Here is an 18,248-nt window from a genome sequence, read left to right as displayed (position 1 = left end):
ATTCAAGCCACATACTGACTATTACACTGCAGTGCTCATCAATTGTTGAGCCAAGCAATAAAGAACTTGCTACTGTTCTGCAGGGTGGTTCATGCTTCCTGTGACTGCACTTCATGCAACTCCTTTTATTTCTACAATCTTGTTCTTTGGATAAGCAGAGCATGTGTGTGTCAAGACACAATAAAACACTTCTGTCAGTTCTGTATAATTTCCCAGATACAGGTGAAGAACAAGACTTTTTTTTTTTTTTTTTTTTTTTTAAAAAAAAAAACTCTTTCTCAGGATAAAACAGCTTACAAGGAGAAAGGAAGAGGGAGAATCAGGGCAAAAAAGCAATCTGCACGACTGAAGAGAGATGCAATATTTTCTTTTCTTTCCTCTTGTTTAATACGCAGGGAGGATTCAGAAAATATTATGATTATTTTCATATAGTCTCTCACTACTTGTGCTTGTCTGTCTCAAAGGAAAACAACCAGGAACCAGTATGGTCCCTTGGTGGTGCCTCAAGCATCCATGGAATGTATTCAAATATTTTTTTCTTTAACATCAGTAGCCCTGCCTTTGTAAACATCTTATGAAGAACTTGACAAATGTATTTTTCTTAGAGGAGGAGAAATGGGTGAGGAACAACAAAACTTATTTTCAGCTTCGTTTGATTATGAGACATTAAAGCTGTCTAGAAATCCAGACAAAGCTTATTTCTCCTCTGTGCTGAAACAGAACCAAGCCAACAGTTTCATCTGCGGCAAAATCTGAGAGCCTATATCAAATACTCAGGATGCCTGTTAAGTGAAGTTTTAAATTAACCTGACTTTGTTTCTGTGTGTTTTGATGGGAAAGCCAAAAGCGGACACAGCCACCTTGGTCCAGTGCTGCACTAAACTTCCGTATCATTTACTATCTACAGCCTGCCCTGACTTCACAGGACAGTGCTGTGTGCCCAGTAAAGAACGTGAGGTATGCACTTTGTGCTTGATCACTTTAAAAGAAAGAGGCTCTGCTCCCGTCCTTCTCAAGGACTAGCACAGCGTCAGGATACCTAGTGCAATAGCTAGGACCACACAAGGCACAGCATTGCCATTCCAAAAACTCAGGTAATTTTTTTCTTGAGGCTTTTTCCAGTAACGTATCAGCAGTTTCGTTCATTTTATTCTTTCTGTCACCACTGTGAATGTAACAGACTGAACCAAAAGCAAAGGGCTACCTACAGTGCAGTAAATGCCACCCTAAAAACAGAAATTCTTGCTGAGAGGAATCCTGAAACAAAGACATATTCCTCTATAAATCCTATAACTCGATACTATCTAAGTATTGTAGACTGAGATAAAAGAGACAGCTAACCAGTTTAATTCAATGGGCAATATTTAAAATATCCATTTACAAGTTTTTTTCAAAGTGACAATAAAATTCTTAGGAGAATATGTACATTTATTAAAACTTGCTCTAACCAGATGCACTGGAAAACTAAGAAAGAGCTCCTTTAACTGTGAATTTATTTTGAAAGCAAATTAATTCTTAACACTGGAAAAACAGTTTATAGCACTAGCCAAAGTTCTCGTGCCAAGTTTTAGAAGAAAAACTTGGCAGCCTTTCTTTGCAGCATTTACATCTAAATAAGTATCCACACCACAGTAACTTGTAAAAACATGATCACAAAAGGGCCTTCTCAGTTCTAGAAATACTCTGTCTTTTAAAGAAATCTAAAGCCCTCTAAAAACAGTGTTCAGAAAGAAAGCAAAATTACCAAGTCTGTAGTATTTTAAAAACGTAAAGTCTGATACATTGGGATATTGACAAAATATTTAATATAGTTACATTTTTCAAGTTGAAACTTGAGAAATAATTCCAACCAGTACTATAAAAATGGTCTCATTAGTTGTCATGAATTAAACCAAAGAATAAATTCCTTTTATCCTATGTGTCTGTAAGCAGAGATAATCACAATGCAGTGAACGAGTCTCACTTATAATCACTGAATATGGTTGTAGGACCATATGATGGGAAACCACAGGCAAGGGAGACTGCAATGCAGCAGGCGCTTTGCAAGCAGGTAGGTAGATTACTGCATCTGGAATCTAAAAACACCAAGAGCTGACTGAAAGCGGTCACTGTGCAACTTTGCATACACAGTACAGAACAGCCACAGCTACGCAGTCTAGACTTACTGGGCCTGGCCCTACTGCCCTCACTCACCCTGACAGCTCGTTACTTCTTGGAAAAAACAAACGGGTTTAACCCTACAGGAGAGAACAAAATCAGGCTCTGACCTCTGTGACTCGGCCTGTGAGATTGCTGTAAAAGTCATAAAAGCAGTGAAATGACCTAGATATTTAGACCCAGATATTTAGACTCCATAAAAAAATAATATTCCATTTCCTAAAGGCAGGCTGACAAGAATATTAAGCAAACTTTTACACAGAAGAAAGTTTTAGAAAAAACAGAAGAAAGAAAGATTAAAGTTACAATTAGGCAAGAATTCAATTACTCCTCCTCTTTCCACACAGGCTAAACAAATGACAGAATAAGCAAAACTTCTTTTCTTCTTTCTGAAAGGGAAGCATCTTAGAATGACTGAAAAAACCTTAATTTCTTATGAAAACAACTGTGTTGGAATTCTGTTCCTGCTTGTGTCCAGGCATAAAATCATTAGATTTTTCACCAAAATGAAACCAGAAGTTTACACTTTCACAAAAGTGAAAAAGCTTTAAAGTTAAAAACCATACAATTATTGTGTACACAGAAATGAGTAAGAAGGGTGAGTAATAATTCCATAAACAACTCTTCAGTATTTTGTCATTTCATGAAAGCCTTACTAAATTAAAACTAATGCAGATCACTATTACATTTTAACAGGAATATCACAGATTACATGCTTTAACTAACAACTAATTAGTAAGATAAAGTGTGAAATAGTTTCACACAAAATCCAAGTTTTGATAAATACTTCCACAAGGGCTTCTTAAAAAACACTTTGAAATGCCCAGAACAACTGCCAAAAGAAGGTGGTTTTATGTGCTGCTAAATTGGTGTTGCATGCTATACCACAAGAGACACAACGTGCTTTTTCATACAGCCAGTATAGTATAGAACAAAAAAATACTACATATATCATTTGCAAAACAGTCCTGCAGATGCTGCTTGCATTTCTATGTATTTATTCATTTTTACCTTTATCGAAGAAGCTGCATAGAGCATATCCTCAAGACTGAAATGGCAACACTGGTTAAGGTATTCCTGACAAAATTCTTGAATCAGTTGTAGATTATACAGGCTGTCAGCCAAAGACATTGTCTCTTTCAAACAAATATCTAAAAAGGAAGAATAGAAGATTAGCTATAGTTGTAGATTCACAAACAAACAAACAAAGTACTTTTTGCTTTGCTGGATTCTGGAGCATTTTCTGGATTAAAAAAAAAAAAATCAGATTTTTTTTTTTCCTCCCCAGAAGACTTTTATTTTTCTGTTTCAGTAACTTAAATAACAACTCTACATTTTATCTTTGCATTTTTATATCTTCAGACATTTTTCTTAAGCTTGAATTGTGTTTTTTCACTATCGACAAGTTTATTTTTTTTTTCTGAAAATGGAAGTTATGCTCCAGGTGAAAGGAAGAACTGAATAAAACAAAATTAAATTAAATATAATTCCAGAGCATGCATCAGATTTTACGCCTAAAGCAACAACAACGTATGACAGTGCCCCACAAACCAGTTTTAAATTGTTTAGGATAAAAGGTTTCTTCCAACAAGGAATCTACTTTGATGCTGGCAGGAAAAGGATTCCCATCCTGCGGGAATCAGACATATTCCATCATCTCAGCCATACAGATGACGATCAATGGAAAAAAGTGTTTGAATAAACTGATCAAGATGGGATTAAATTTAGTAATGCAAAATATGAGGTCACGCGTCTGGATCTAATACAATTCTAACGTGATTCACTGGTTGAAAATGATATAGAGTAGGAAGATGTCGTGTATTAGCCAATGTAAGGATGTTTGTGAGCTTTCAGCATCATGCAGCCATGAAACAAAGCAAACATGATGGTAAAATGTACCAGAAAATTTACTTCCAGTAGCTACAGAGAGACACTACACAAAGCAGTAACGAGATGTGAGTCTGGATATCTGTGCACAACTACAACCACCTGTATTCAAGAAAGATGAACCGAAACTGGACTAGTTGCAGAGGAAAACTACTGAGGATAATAACGAGAATGGAAATCTGCTTCAGAAGGGAACACTGAAAAGGTTTGGTTCAGTAGCCTGTGCAAAACAAGAGAAAGGAAATATATCAAAAAGGTAGACAACAGATTAGGAGGAGCTACTCAAGCCAAAGGGCACTGCTGGAAGAAGGGCATGTGGACAGGCTACAAGCACATTTGGGTAGAAAATAAGATTAAGATTTAAAACCATGTAAAAAATTGAGCTCTGCAACAGTGGGGAAGAAGAGTATCAACTTCAAAGAGCTGGACAGTTTTAAGACAGAACACAATAAATTCATGAAAGGGATTATGCAATTTCGTACAATGGCCAATTTCTTGACTCACTGACATAGGGAGTCCTTTCTAGTCCTGTATTTCTTGAATGTAACCTAGATTTGTAAGTTAAATAAAGTCTTAATGAGAAGAAACAATCTATTTCAGACTACAGAGAACTCTAGATTAATATTTTTTCTTTTTTGTTAATGCATTTTCAAGCATTTTTGCATATGCATTTTTGTGACCTGTCTTCCTCAGTTCCAATACAGAACCAAACCTCATTGAAATTTAACATGCATCAAAAATTATGTAATTTAAAATACAGGCAATATGGGCAAAGTCTTTTTTAAAGTGCTTCTAGCCACTTTTGAATTTACTTCTGAGACAAAGACATGCACATTTATATATCTTTAGGGCAGATGATGTCAGGACATCTAACAAGAAAGTTAAAACTAAAGTTCCAAAGCTGACATGTGCCATGTCTTGTTTACAGGAAGAATCTGCTGCTAAGTATATATGTGGTCATGCAAGGTATACGAGATCTTTCAGATCGTCCATATTTTCAGCCGTGCTAGAACAGTGAGACAGAACTAGGTGTTACCCCCATTCAACACTACTCAAGTTTTAACTCTTCCTCAATCCCATACAATTGTATATGTTTGACTGCAACATGTATGTAAATTCAAAGTTGTATTTTTCAAAATTCACAATCTGAAGAAGAATGGTGAATGCATCATCTTAGTGTCTTTCATCTTCAACACCTACTGTGCTGGAAGCTTTCTATAAAGTGTTTGTGTATAATAATTCCAGGTTTCAGTCCTTCACAAGCTTTATACCCCTGCTCATATTCCTGGATTTCTCAGGGTGCTTCTGTGTAAGTGTTCCCACGACATCAAAGGTATCACAGACAGAACACAGGCAGAAAATGATGGGTGTTAGCTGCCAAGACATTTTACAACTACATGAGGCTCTTAGTTGCCAAGAGGAAGATATGACTTTAACCAGGCCACTGAGCAAAAGAACAAGCTGAAGCTGCTCGTCATCACAATTATCATTATGGAACAGCATGACACCAACACATTCTACACTATATGTTTTTGTTTACTCTATAAACAGCACAGGTAACTATCAGGTGAACTGAAAGCCCAGAATGCAGAGCAAATACTTGGCATGCAGTGCAGCTATGCAAAGCTTGACTAACCTCTTCCATGTTTTATATCTCTAAGGGCTCAGATTCACAATAAAGCACTTATGCAGCTTCAAGAGTAAAACTTTCACAGGTGGTTTCACATTTCATAGAACAAAGGCAAATGTGTTGCCAGAGTCAGATCTGTAATAATATATCTTAGTCTGTTTATATTAGAGTGATAAAATGAAAGTAAGCTCAACATGGAAGGACACCTGGGTTCCTTTTATTTAAATGTACAAGTAAACAGGCACAAAGTTAATATTAAACCCACCACCCTCAAATTATGCCTCTTGTGTGTCATATTCAAGCACCTGCCTTGACATCATTATCAAACACAGACATTTAAACTTTTATGAACATATGTTTACAAGCTGAAAGACACGTTAGACATACCCTCCAGTTTAACAATATCTGGACAGTAAAAGTGGATCAGGGCTGCGAGAGCACAACCATCTGTGCCATCTTTCAGCAGATTCTCCACCAGTGGAATGCAGGGCAGCTGCTTAAGCAACGTCTGCTCCTTCCTGTAACGAGCCTACAATAGAGAATGAAGAAATTTAGAGAGACAAAGGCTCTGAAACATATGAAGATAAACATTCATACTGTAAGTTTTACACTGTTAGTGAAAAAGTAGTATTCAATAAATAGCTGAATGTTCTCAGTGTTAGATTTCTTAAAACCATTCCTCTTATGCCCCACTTTGAATGGCACAAATAGCACCTAAGAGGAAAGGAACCTACAAGGCTACTATTGAACCTTTGCTCCAAAACCACCAAGTTTTGATGATCTCTGTGCATCACAATGCAATAAATCACATAATATACCTTAATTAACATTCAACATTCATTGTTGTATAATCAGAAATTATTTATGTGTGAACACAATGAGACAAATCTTTAGCTGGTGTAGCTTCAGTTTCTTGACAAGTCAAATGACTCTGGGAAGTTAATATACCTAAGAATCTTGTCCAAAATCTCACTCATATAAATGTCTTAATGACAAATTCAGAAACAAGCAAATCTGCATTTGACCGCCTCCATTTTTATTACTAGCATGTGCCACTATAAGGAGTCATAAACATGGAGAAGCGTTAATGGTCAAGTGTTATGACCATGTAGTGGCCTCATTATAAACGGAAACATTTTGAAAAACAACCTGGTGTATAAAGAGATAATTAGTTCAGAATGCCAAGATTGCATTGATCTGCACTAAATATATTTTCCATGGGTGTGCATGTTTGTTTTTGTGGGTGGGTGGGTGCGCGTGTTTGGTTTTTTTTTTTTTTTTTTGGGGGGGGGGGGGGGGGAGGGACCCTGCTTAAAAAAAAAAAATGCTATTCATTATTCTTAGTTTCTTTTCATTTCTTCTTGGGAAAACAAATCGAAGTGGAAAAAAATGAAGTTTGTTAATATTATTTACTAAGACTTATTTTAAAAACAGTACTGAAGGATTACTTTTCATACGACAGAAGGGCTTATGATGCCAAGAGTGCTTCCCCATTTATTTTCCACTATTTTGACTCATCTGTACGCACTAAACTGGAAGGCTCCCTGTAGGGACTCCAAGAAGGCTTTGTGGAGGCTCCTCTTCCCAGCAAAACTGAGGCTGGTGGCTCCCATCTCCTATTCCCCACCTTTTGGCTGTGCTGGAGCAGCTACCGCTGGGGCTGCATGGCCAAAGCATCGAACCAGCTACAACACTTCTCTCCTCCTCTGTTCCCGCAGTGCGTGAGTGGGCAGGGCTGGAGGTTTTATGGGTGGGGTGGGAACCGTTCATGCTCGCTTTGCTGGCAAGAAATTCTGTGGAACCACAGACTAACCCTGAAGGCTATAGTTACTGTCACTGGATTTCTCACAAGGATCACACAGGATTATTTCTAGTCAATGTCAGTGTCCTCTACCTGGCCCAAGAAGTCTAATCTGGCAACAGTAGACACATCTGCTCTAGGAAAAAAGGGCTTGTATTTGGCCCAGAGAACATAAACAAATTAATATTTAAAAAAACCCCATAGAGTTAGTCTTTACTTTATACTTGAAATGTACTGGAATTTGTGTGCCAAGTATGCTGTATAAAAATGAAAATTCTGGTTTTGCATGCTATGGGAAATATTCACTAATACCAAAGAAAATCATGTTAGTGTTTCATGCATTATTAATATTCTTTTCCCTGTGTTGGTAACACTTCCTACTATTTCTAATGAAATAGGCCAATTATGCTTGCAGTGAAAGTTCTTCCTTTTTCCCCCCTCTACAGCAATGCAATGACCCACTACGATGGAAATCCTGTAGGTTTCAAATACCATGCTACTATGTCCCTCAAAATGACTGATATTAAGCCTATGAAATATTGTAACTAAAGTATGAAATATGATAAAAGATACAGTATACAGATGGACTCTAGCATCATGGTCCAACAAGCTCTGTGTAATCTATATATTCTTTTAAATAGCATATTTTTAATGGAGTGTTCAAAAACATTTGAAATCGATAATGCAGCAGTCTCACACAGTAAACCTTGTGGAAAAGTCTGTCACTCTAATGATGCCTTTACTGGCCTTATGAACAGTGCCTGCAGATGGTGGAAACTGTGTCATATCATTAAAGTAGACCTAGAAAGGGGACTTAATTCATTGTAAAGTATGCCAGGCACGTTACTTCAGGAAAAATAAACTTATATAACCTGATATACTAGGTTCACTAGGGTATAACAGGCATTCTGTTTCAATTTGGTTGAAAAGATAAAAGAAACGCTACTGAAAAATAAAAGGCACTGGTAATCGCACTGCATTTTTAATAAACTTCTATTTTAAGAAATTGTTCTCATCAGTTGCAGTGTTTGCTAATAAATATGGTTGCAATAATGCAAAAGATGAAACTCTTTTTATTATAAAGCTCTATTGCTAATTTAAACGTAAATGATAATACAGGCATCTTGTTTCTGAGATCCTAAACCAGCCCAATTTAGCATCTTTGAGCTTATTCCACTTAAACAGGTCTAGGTGTAGCAGAGACACTCGTATATAAATAAGGTTGGCTACAGATGAATCTACAGCAGCTCAGCTGCTCTGTCTTAAGTGCTGTCTGAGTTAATCACTAATAATGAATGCTCTTATGCATTAACCATATAGTAGATAGCATGTTATAAATTTACTTCTCAAAGTAAGTTTTCAGCTGCCTGTGTGCTCAGGAAGATCTGTCTCCCTCCAAAACCCTTGCTCTGCGTAAAGGGAAGAGATCAGAAAACGGTTGAACTGTCAGAGTAGCCTGAGCCTTCATTCTAGTAACCCTTGGCTTTCACCTCCTTCACTACTGAACTGACAAACTCAAAGCAACATAAACACCTCGAACTAGTGGTGTTTATGGACACCTGGCAGGCAAATGAGTTAGCTTTGCAACAGACTGAATATTTTATATTTGAGTATCATTTCTATGAAATGGAAGAGAATCACTAGTAAGCTAATACTTCAGGCAAAAATAGAACAAAAACATTCTGAAACTGCTTTGAAGTAGCCACCTTATTTTGTAGAAATGAGACAAAATAAAGTGTGTTTAAATTTCCAACCACAGACAGTCTATTTTTTCGCATTATTCCCTCCATTTACTTGTGCTAACTTAATTCCAAAAAATTAAAGGACCATACAGTGAAGAGCACTTTATTTGTGTCACAACTGTAACAGACAGCATTATAGAGAAATGGCCCATACAGCATAAACTGTTAGGAATTTGAATACCGATTAGTCTGCTGAAGACAGTACTTCTACTCTGATTTTCCAGACATCAAGTAATTTCTGTTAGTTATGTGCAACTGCCTTGTTATTTTTTAATTCTCTTTGCAATGTATGAACAGTCTTTTACTAGTTGTGACAACAAATATCCAAGTGACTGCTAGATCAGTTATTTGGTAATCCTCAGATGAAAGACGGATCAGAATTAGTTTGGTATTCCAACCAGAAGTACACAATTCTGCATGCATCTGAACAGCTGACTGTGTTGTTCCCAGCAAAACCTGTTGCAGAATAAACAATCTGAATGCATTTCAGGGGTGGATTACTATATGATAGAGGAAAGCACTGCCTTATACAAACCCATAGAGAGCCTGACTGCTTGAAAAGTAATTCCTCCTCCAGCACCATATCTTATGTTTATTTTGCACAATTACCTTGTAAAATAAGCTTCTGTATTATGCACACCTTTGTAGAGCACTCTTTTATAAAATTGTCTTGTGGAAATAAATGAAATGAATGATTAGACCAGCATGACATGGACAAAGCCATTCCCAAAATAAGCTATTTGATCAAAGTGAAGCAGTTGGGCAAACTTACAGGAACCAGTTTCCAAAACCATTTGCTAGGAGACTTCAGAGGAAGCAGTAGGAAAAAAGAATAAAAGCAAAAAGCAAAGGAGAAAAAAAAAAAAAAGGAACAATTTATCAGATTTCATAAATTACTTTTACAAAGCAAGTCTCTTTAACATTCTCAGTTTTGTATAACAGTGAATTATAATTTAATGCTAAGATTAGTGCACTGTAACCTCTGCATATTAAGCTAATTAGCAGCAATAACACTGGAGAAATACGTCTACAGTCTTTGTAGATCAACATTATAATTCTCCCACATGAACAGATAAGATTGTCAGATCAATGCAGTTTTACTTGACGCTTTCACACATCTAATTGTACCCTACATATGCAATTTGACTGAAGAATTCATTTGACACTTGAAGTCATGATATCACAAGCATCAAAATGAACTCCAGCAGCACATATGGGGAAGCAGAGAAGCTAAAGCAATGAAAAAGGGTATAAACACACTGTAGTACAGTACAACCAATTGCAGTGAAGTTTGCATTAGTTACTTCAAGCCAAACAGTTATGTTTATAGCATTTAACAACACTTTTAAACAATCATTTGACAGTTTTCAGAACAACCAGAAGTGCAGGCAGTTATATTTTTGCAATGACAAATCACATTAGCATCAGCTGCATGATGTGCAATGACCTGAAATGTAGATGGAGTTTTGGCTACTGGCAGAGAAATGATTAGAATTGATACATAAAATTCTAAACTCGTATGTGATCAAAAAATACCCCACCAAATTATAAATTTAAAGTGCTACAAATATAAAATTTGACCTAAAAGCTTAACCCTAAGCACAATGAAATCAGTGAATTTTTCTTTATACTAGTACTTCTGTTATTAAGAAAAAACCCATCGTGTAGCAGTATTATAAATATGCACAGAAAACTTTACCACTCTATTGATGTCATTGTAGAAGTTAAAAAACAAAAACAAACAAAAAAACCCAAACCAATTACTGAAGTGCAAGAAAGATTTTTTTTTTTAAATTAAATGTTTTCTGGAAATGGTGAAATTGTAGTTTTAAAACTACTATGGAAAAAACTGCTATGGAAACTTATTATTTTATGTAGTTGTTAAAATACTGTGCTTCTATAAAACCCTGAAAATAACTGCAGTAATGAAACAAAGCTTTAATATAAAAAAGTACATAAAATGTACACAAAAAGGTGTGCATTAGTAACAAGACTATTCTCAACATTCTTCTCCATTTAACTGGACTGTTGCAGTGAAGAATCCCAAAGGTACTCCGAAGAAATGAACCACGATATACACATTCATGTGTGGCCACGCCAACTAAAGCACTTGCCATAGGGTTCAGTTTCACTTCACCTCACTGAAATGTAGTCAATGTACGGAAAAGTACATGAAATTCAAAACAAATTATCTTAATTTTCAACTGCAATCAGGAATTCTAAATGACATCATAAAGGAAGGTTTTAGGTAAACAGACTGGGATCAGATCTGGGCTGCTGATCTACTTAACACTGATGGGAACATTCTTTGATTTATCAAGGCAAAGTGTATTTAAGACTTGGACTCAGAAGGTCCATCAATATCTATTCAAGGACAGGCTGAAGAACTATTTGGAAAAAAGCACACATTGGTTTCAGTTTCAAAGACTAGTTCTGTAACAGCACAAACTGAACTCAAAACTAGCAATCCAATATATATATTTTTATTCATCCACTTGGCTGAAACTGCGGTTGAAACAACTACTACTATACTTCAGGAAGCTGAAAGACAGAAGATGATCAAGTTGAAAATTCAAACAGACTACAAGATTTATAAGTTACACTTTGTGATAGTTGTTGCATTGGTGCTTTGTATCAACAGGAATCAACCCTTTTTACCCTGAGACTTATTAAAAATCTGTCACTATAAAGCCAACTGAGCAGAGAATCCTGAGTGACTTCTCCTAATGTTTAAAGGCAAACAACCACCAAAGAAACCCAACCACCAAACAAAGAAAAACAATGACAAAACAAAAAGAACAGAACAGTCCCTCAAGTTGAGAGCTTACAGTTTTCAAGATTTGTTTAATCCCTCTAACAAAAAGTTTTACACAAGTACAATAAATTTAACTCAGTATAAATTCATCCTACAGTGCCAAAAAAATGTAGCAATTCCCTTCATTAAATACTTGTTTCTGCTGTCTTCCTTGCACCGTCATTTGTGTTCATGCAGCTGTGCATTAATTGCATTAATTGGATCAAGGATCTGATCCTGCTGCAAACTTTTCCTCTTGGCAGGTTAGCTTTTGCTAGCAGTGTGGATTTATGACACATTAAATTGAAAGTGGAACTATGGCGTTAGTGTTTTACCTTCACACAAAAGTTGCACTGTTTAATTTTTAAAAACTTTTAAACAATTCAGATCTTCAGATGAATACTCTTACATTTGTTCCTCTCATAGGATTTGCATTGATTTGGCTTAAATATATTAGGACTGATTCAGTCCAAATCACAAAAGCAGATGGAAAAATAACTTTAAGAGAGCTTTGACTACATTGAATATCAGTGGTTTAACCAGTGCAACCATACATTCACCACATACTATTCAATGGAAGCCTGAAAATCAAAGCTGTTCACTACAAAACTTGAAATCCAATTCTGAAAGAAGATGCAGAGACTCTACCAGAAAAAGACGAGGTTACCACAAATCACCGGCTGATCAAGATCCACAGAGAACTACCTGGAACTAAAAATCATACATACTCCTTCCTTTCTTATCTTCTACAGGAAGCTCGCAGCAGAAGAAAGTGAAGGAGAAAAAAGAAAAAGGCAGTCTCATAACTTGCTAATACTGGTTTTATCCAGAAATAGAAAATAGGTAGTTCTTATCAGTCGTATCATTTATTAATCTATATTAATCACTTATTAATTTATAGGATGCTTGTAATTTTCAGGAATGTAGAGATTTACTGTTTATTGCAAAAAGGTTCACTGTAGATTTGTAACAAAATAGTGAGGCGTTAATTCAGCAGATTTAAGGATTATGCTGAATTACTTTTCACAATTCATATATTTATGAGTTTATCACAGTAGGAAATTATAAAATAATTAAAAATCCTACACAGTAACTTTGAGTTACATGACTTTGCTGCTTCTTGGCCAGAAATCAAAAGTCAAGAAAAGCTTTCCCTAATGACTATGACAAGCTGTATCCATGTTTGTTTGGCCACCTCTCCAGATCAGCAGAAGAGGCATTCTTCATTTATACTTAGTTGAGGTTCAAAACCTGACCATACCTTAGAAACTCTGAAACTTAAATATTCAACGGCGTTTGGCTACAGCACAAGGGAGACTGCAAAGTTTCTTAAATTTTAAAACGGAGTCATCACCTTTTGAACTGCTAACTATGTTGGTAACATGGGAGAACCTAAATTACAAACCAGAACTCCAACCTGAAAAGGATGGTGGAACATAGAAAAGGGGCACAATGAAACATTTCCATTTCCCTTCATGTTAAGTTTAAAAAAACAAATAGAAGCAGCAGTTAGAGGTTTAAAAACATCAAATAAATTAAATAGCACAACTGAATTCAGATACTGAGAACTAAGCTTGAACTGTAACATAAGCATAGAAAATGCTATATTTCATATAAATATAAGGTAGATTTTCCATAAAAATGGAAAACCATGTAATAATATTACTTTAGTTAATACAAAGGCAGAACTCGATCACCCCCCCCCTTTTTTTTTTAATTTAAAAAAACCTACTGATAATAATAACTAAACCCAGGCATAGCATGACATGAAAAAAACCAACCAAACAACAACAGCAAAAAAGCCACCCACAAGAAAATCACACTAATCAGTATTCAGATAAAAAACTGTATACATATTTCTGCAATATCCAAATCTGGTATAGGAATTTAGCTACAGTTATTTCACAGCTTTCAGATATATGAGGCAGGGTCAATGCCATAAAGTAACAGGACGTGTCACTGATTCTGTGCTACAGAAAGAGGAATGCATGGACTGATGAAACGTGGAGATAATCACAGTAAAACATCTGGATATCTGCAATAAATAGCAGGAGATACCTGACAGCAGCCATACCATAATTCTACAGAAATTCCTGTTAGAAACTCTGCAATTGATCCATCCAATGGATCTGGATTCCAGTTTTCTCTGGAAAGCTGGCATGCAGCATGATCTGCAGTTCAGAAACCCAGGTTTTAGTTACATTGTTTGATGTGTTTCTAAATCTCAGTCAACTCTATGGTGCAATCACCATTAGCTTCAGCAAAACTAAGTGGAAACTTGGGAAATACTGTGAAGCATATGACAAAGAAAGGCTGATATTTCAGAGTAATAAATCAGCCATCAGTTGAACAGACCAGCATTTCTCAAAGAAAACCTGGAGTTAAATAATCTGAATGAGCTGAAAGTCTGTCGCTGTCTTCCTGCATGGAAAACAAAAGAGATCAATAATTCAAATTCCTTAAATACTTCAAAATAGAGTTGACTGAATATTTAATATTCTAGAATTATTTTCTAGCAGCAGATTCCATTTTATCATTGTATTCACTGAAATTTTAATGGACAACCGATATTTTGACTCGTCCAAGTAATTTCATACTCATTTCTCGCATGTACTTCAACATGAATGATGCCTAACTTCCTAATAGCCGTTTTTTAAAAACCATAATTCGCAATAACTTTTCTGTCAGAAGAGACATTTATGGGTCAACCTGAGCCTCAGGTTTTGCTTGTGCTGGGATTTGAGCTAACACAACCCCCTAGTACAAAGTACCTTAGATGACAACATTTATGCAGCCGAATCCCACACTGAGGCAAATAACATTACACGTACCTAGGATATTACTATCTAAAATTCAGTGCATAAGAGAAGGCCTTAATTACATATTTTTCCATTATATGGCAGCTGTAGCATGATTTTGCTATTTTGCAAATGCATTTGTACATTGGCCAACAGAACAGGGCTCTGATCGGGTTTTACCTTCACAACTCATACGAAAACCAGCACAAATGCATGTACCATTTTTATGGAAATGTTTTATTCCACTGGGTCCATTTATGGGATTAGAGTTAGACTATACAAGTCTTTCAACAGTTGATTGAAGAATGCTGACATTAAAGATATGTTATAAACTAAACATTTTATCCTGCTATTTCTTACATAAAATGCAAACTATAATGTAAGTGAAAATAAACATTACAGAATTTTTGCAAATACAGATAATTTTACAGCACTGCTCTGATAATAATGTTCTCTTTGATATATTTTTGTTTACCATATTAATACTCTAATGCGCTTTGGATTTTAGAAGTTATTCACATCTTTCAAAGTGACCTAAAACCACATAAAACTTCCTACTATTATTTTCAGGAAAAAGAAAAACCACTAGAGGACAGAGGATCATAGGTTATCTCCCCATCCCCAATTTACTTGGTTTTACCTATATTTGAGAAATGGCCTTGTCATGGACATGTTATTCTCCAGACGTCTATGTCATTACCACAACTGAACACAGATTACATTTTCCATATCAATGCATATGCATCAAGGTCACACCTTTTTTTTTTCTGAGTCACATACTTACTAACTAGCCTTCATCATTCCATATATTTAAAAGGAAACCACAAGGGCAGGAACATTCACTGCACTCATGCTTTTTGAAGCAGAACTTGTGATGTAGGCAGGTGACCCGCGATTCCTTCGGAGCAGCACTGAGAGGAGGAAGCCGCTGACAGGAGAACCCAGCAGGCAGGGAACCAGGATCATAGCCCTGCAGCAGCTCAGAAACCTGCTCTGCTTTCAAGCGGAGGGTGATTGAAGGGTGTTCAAACCAATTACAAATCCCCTAATAAGAATTATATCACAAGGGGATAAATGATCTCATTCTGAAGCAAGCAATTTCACATACTCCGGGACTGCACACTACCCTTCCATATTTTATGGGTATAATGCTGTTTAATTAACAGAGCTCCACAAACAAAAGGAAAAAATTCCTGTTAGGAAGGGGAATCAAACATAAACGGTTTTTATTGTATACATTACGAAACCTGTCATCAACCAGTTTTCTGGATCATAGCCAGAGCATGCTTTCCATGCTGCCACCGAAAGATTTCTGAGATGCATGCGATTCACATGGGAAAAAAAAAAACATATAAAATCATGAACAAAAATATGGGTCTTTTCCACATCAGATCTGACTACATTTTTAATTAATTTAAAAATATTAATTAATCTAATAAATTCCTTAGGACTAACATAACAGATATTTCCCTGCTATCAAAGATTTATTTGTCTAAAGGGACAACTGGGAATAAAAAGTACAACTCTATTAATGTTACAGTTAAATGGATATTTTCATGGAAACAAAACTATTAACAAAATGACAATACTAAAAGTTTGCCTTCTTTAACAAGCACTTAAAAGTTCAATGTTTGCAAATGTATATTTACCTATACATATTATACGCAAGTAGATTTTATTTACAGATATATGCTTATTCTTGTTCAAAATATTTTAACTCCTATACCTACCTTTTGACCTCCTGCAGATTCTGCACTGTGATGCTCCTTCAGTTTTTGTTCCTGTTCCATTATGTCTTTCAAATGTTCATTGACCTAGAGACAAAACAGTTTATTCAGTGGTCTGTTCTAAGAAACCAGTCATAGAAATTTTGTTTCCAAAAGGTCTATAAATCACTACCACCAAGTTAACTGAAAAGATTCAACAAATATTTCAGACTACAACCCTGAGGCATAATCAGTAAACGTCAATGTTTCAGATGCAGTCTGGGGTCACTAGTTATTAGCTTTATGCTGTACAAACTAACCTGCCCCTTATTATGCTTGATCACATTCAATTAACAGTGCATCCTGGTTACTTGATTTGATTAAGCAATGAACATAGAGCACTGCAAACAAGATGTATTCAAATACAATGATTTAAAACCAAGGTATTCTGTTTGCAAGTTACACAAAACAACAGAAAGCCTTGAGCAGCTGTCAGGGCATCTCAACGTGACAGCGACTGCTAAGATGTCATATGTATATCATATTATAGTATTTTATCTACACTTCCTATTTATTAGGTTCACATAACATGCAAACTTTGCTTTTTATTATCCATCCACAGCAGATGCAGGAACAGTCTGTATCAGACACTCTCTTCATATGCATACATAACCTACCCATTTATCTCTAATTGAATGACAGAAAATCACAGCTTGCTTTTCCAGTACTTGTACCTTGTTTATCCAGAACATGATGGCATCCTCAATGTCATATGGTAGATCTGTAGCTTGGAAGAAGGATGAATACTGCTGAGTGCACGCAATCACTTTCTCCACGCTGATCATCTCTACAGTATATGCCATCATGAGAGTATCAATCATGGCCAAGTGAGCACTCTACAAACAGAAGAAGCAATACCTAATTAGTCCGCAATTCAAAAACATCACTTTAAGTATTGCTTCTGAACTTAAGTCACATACATGCAAAGATCAAAACTGTAAATGCTACAAGTTTTCTGTCTAGGAGTCAGTTTTTGAATGAAAGACAAACACACGTAACAGATTGGAGAACACATAAAAAGCATGGGGACATGAATTTAAAAAAATGGTTCTTGCAAATTAAAATAGCTTGTGTAAGAAAATTAACACCAAAAAATAAAGAACTAGAACTAGAAAGAGTAAGCAATTTTAATGATTCAAGCATTACATCACTTTCTACAGAGCTAAAGAGGTCTTTTAAATTTGTCACCCTAGTGAAAACAAAAGCTCCTGTCTGATCAACATTATTTGTACTGGAAATAAAAGCTGAGACTGCCAGGTAAACAACCTTCATCACCATGGAAATGCTACATTGATAAGTGGAAGCTTATCTATTTTTAAATTCATAACCCAGGAAGAAGACACAATAATACTAACTTTAAGTAAAAAAAAACAAAATAAAAGAAAATACTTTTCTTCTAGTAAACTTATTATATTATGCAGATGCAGCTACATATGCACATCTAGGTTTAAGATAAGCATATATTGGTAAATAAAATATCGCTTCTGTTAAAAAAGGAGGTATGTTTCTCCTAGTGTCATTATGTATTGAAAGACAATGGCTATTTCAGTTTGTAATAATTAAAAACAACAAAGAGGATGACGACCAGGATTTACATTAGATTGTTGTGACTGAATAATAAAAAGATGGTGGTTTGTAGAGGCAGTGCCTACAGCTAAACAGACTTGATTCTG

The 18,248-nt window shown here is 35.7% G+C and overlaps 1 protein-coding gene across 4 annotated transcripts in view; it reads right to left on the bottom strand.

The window, feature by feature from the left end:
- The window catches only part of CAMSAP2 (calmodulin regulated spectrin associated protein family member 2), an 87,479-nt gene that overhangs the window by 26,164 nt on the left and 43,067 nt on the right, over nt 1-18,248 (bottom strand). For 2 of the 4 annotated variants that reach the window (XM_065072406.1, XM_021293854.2), the window contains exons 3-7: nt 17,250-17,411; nt 16,540-16,623; nt 9,990-10,022; nt 6,062-6,203; nt 3,169-3,308 (exon numbers count right to left, since the gene is read on the bottom strand). In XM_065072406.1, the coding sequence (XP_064928478.1) occupies nt 3,169-3,308; nt 6,062-6,203; nt 9,990-10,022; nt 16,540-16,623; nt 17,250-17,411 (561 nt within the window). The remainder of the gene's footprint in view (nt 1-3,168; nt 3,309-6,061; nt 6,204-9,989; nt 10,023-16,539; nt 16,624-17,249; nt 17,412-18,248) is intronic. The other 2 variants (XM_065072407.1, XM_065072408.1) reach the window with 1 other exon arrangement.

Source organism: Columba livia, chromosome 8, assembly GCF_036013475.1.
Source record: "Columba livia isolate bColLiv1 breed racing homer chromosome 8, bColLiv1.pat.W.v2, whole genome shotgun sequence".
Classification (NCBI taxonomy): domain Eukaryota; kingdom Metazoa; phylum Chordata; class Aves; order Columbiformes; family Columbidae; genus Columba; species Columba livia.
Note: the sequence above shows the minus strand (reverse complement) of the source record. Positions and strands in the feature narration are given on the sequence as shown.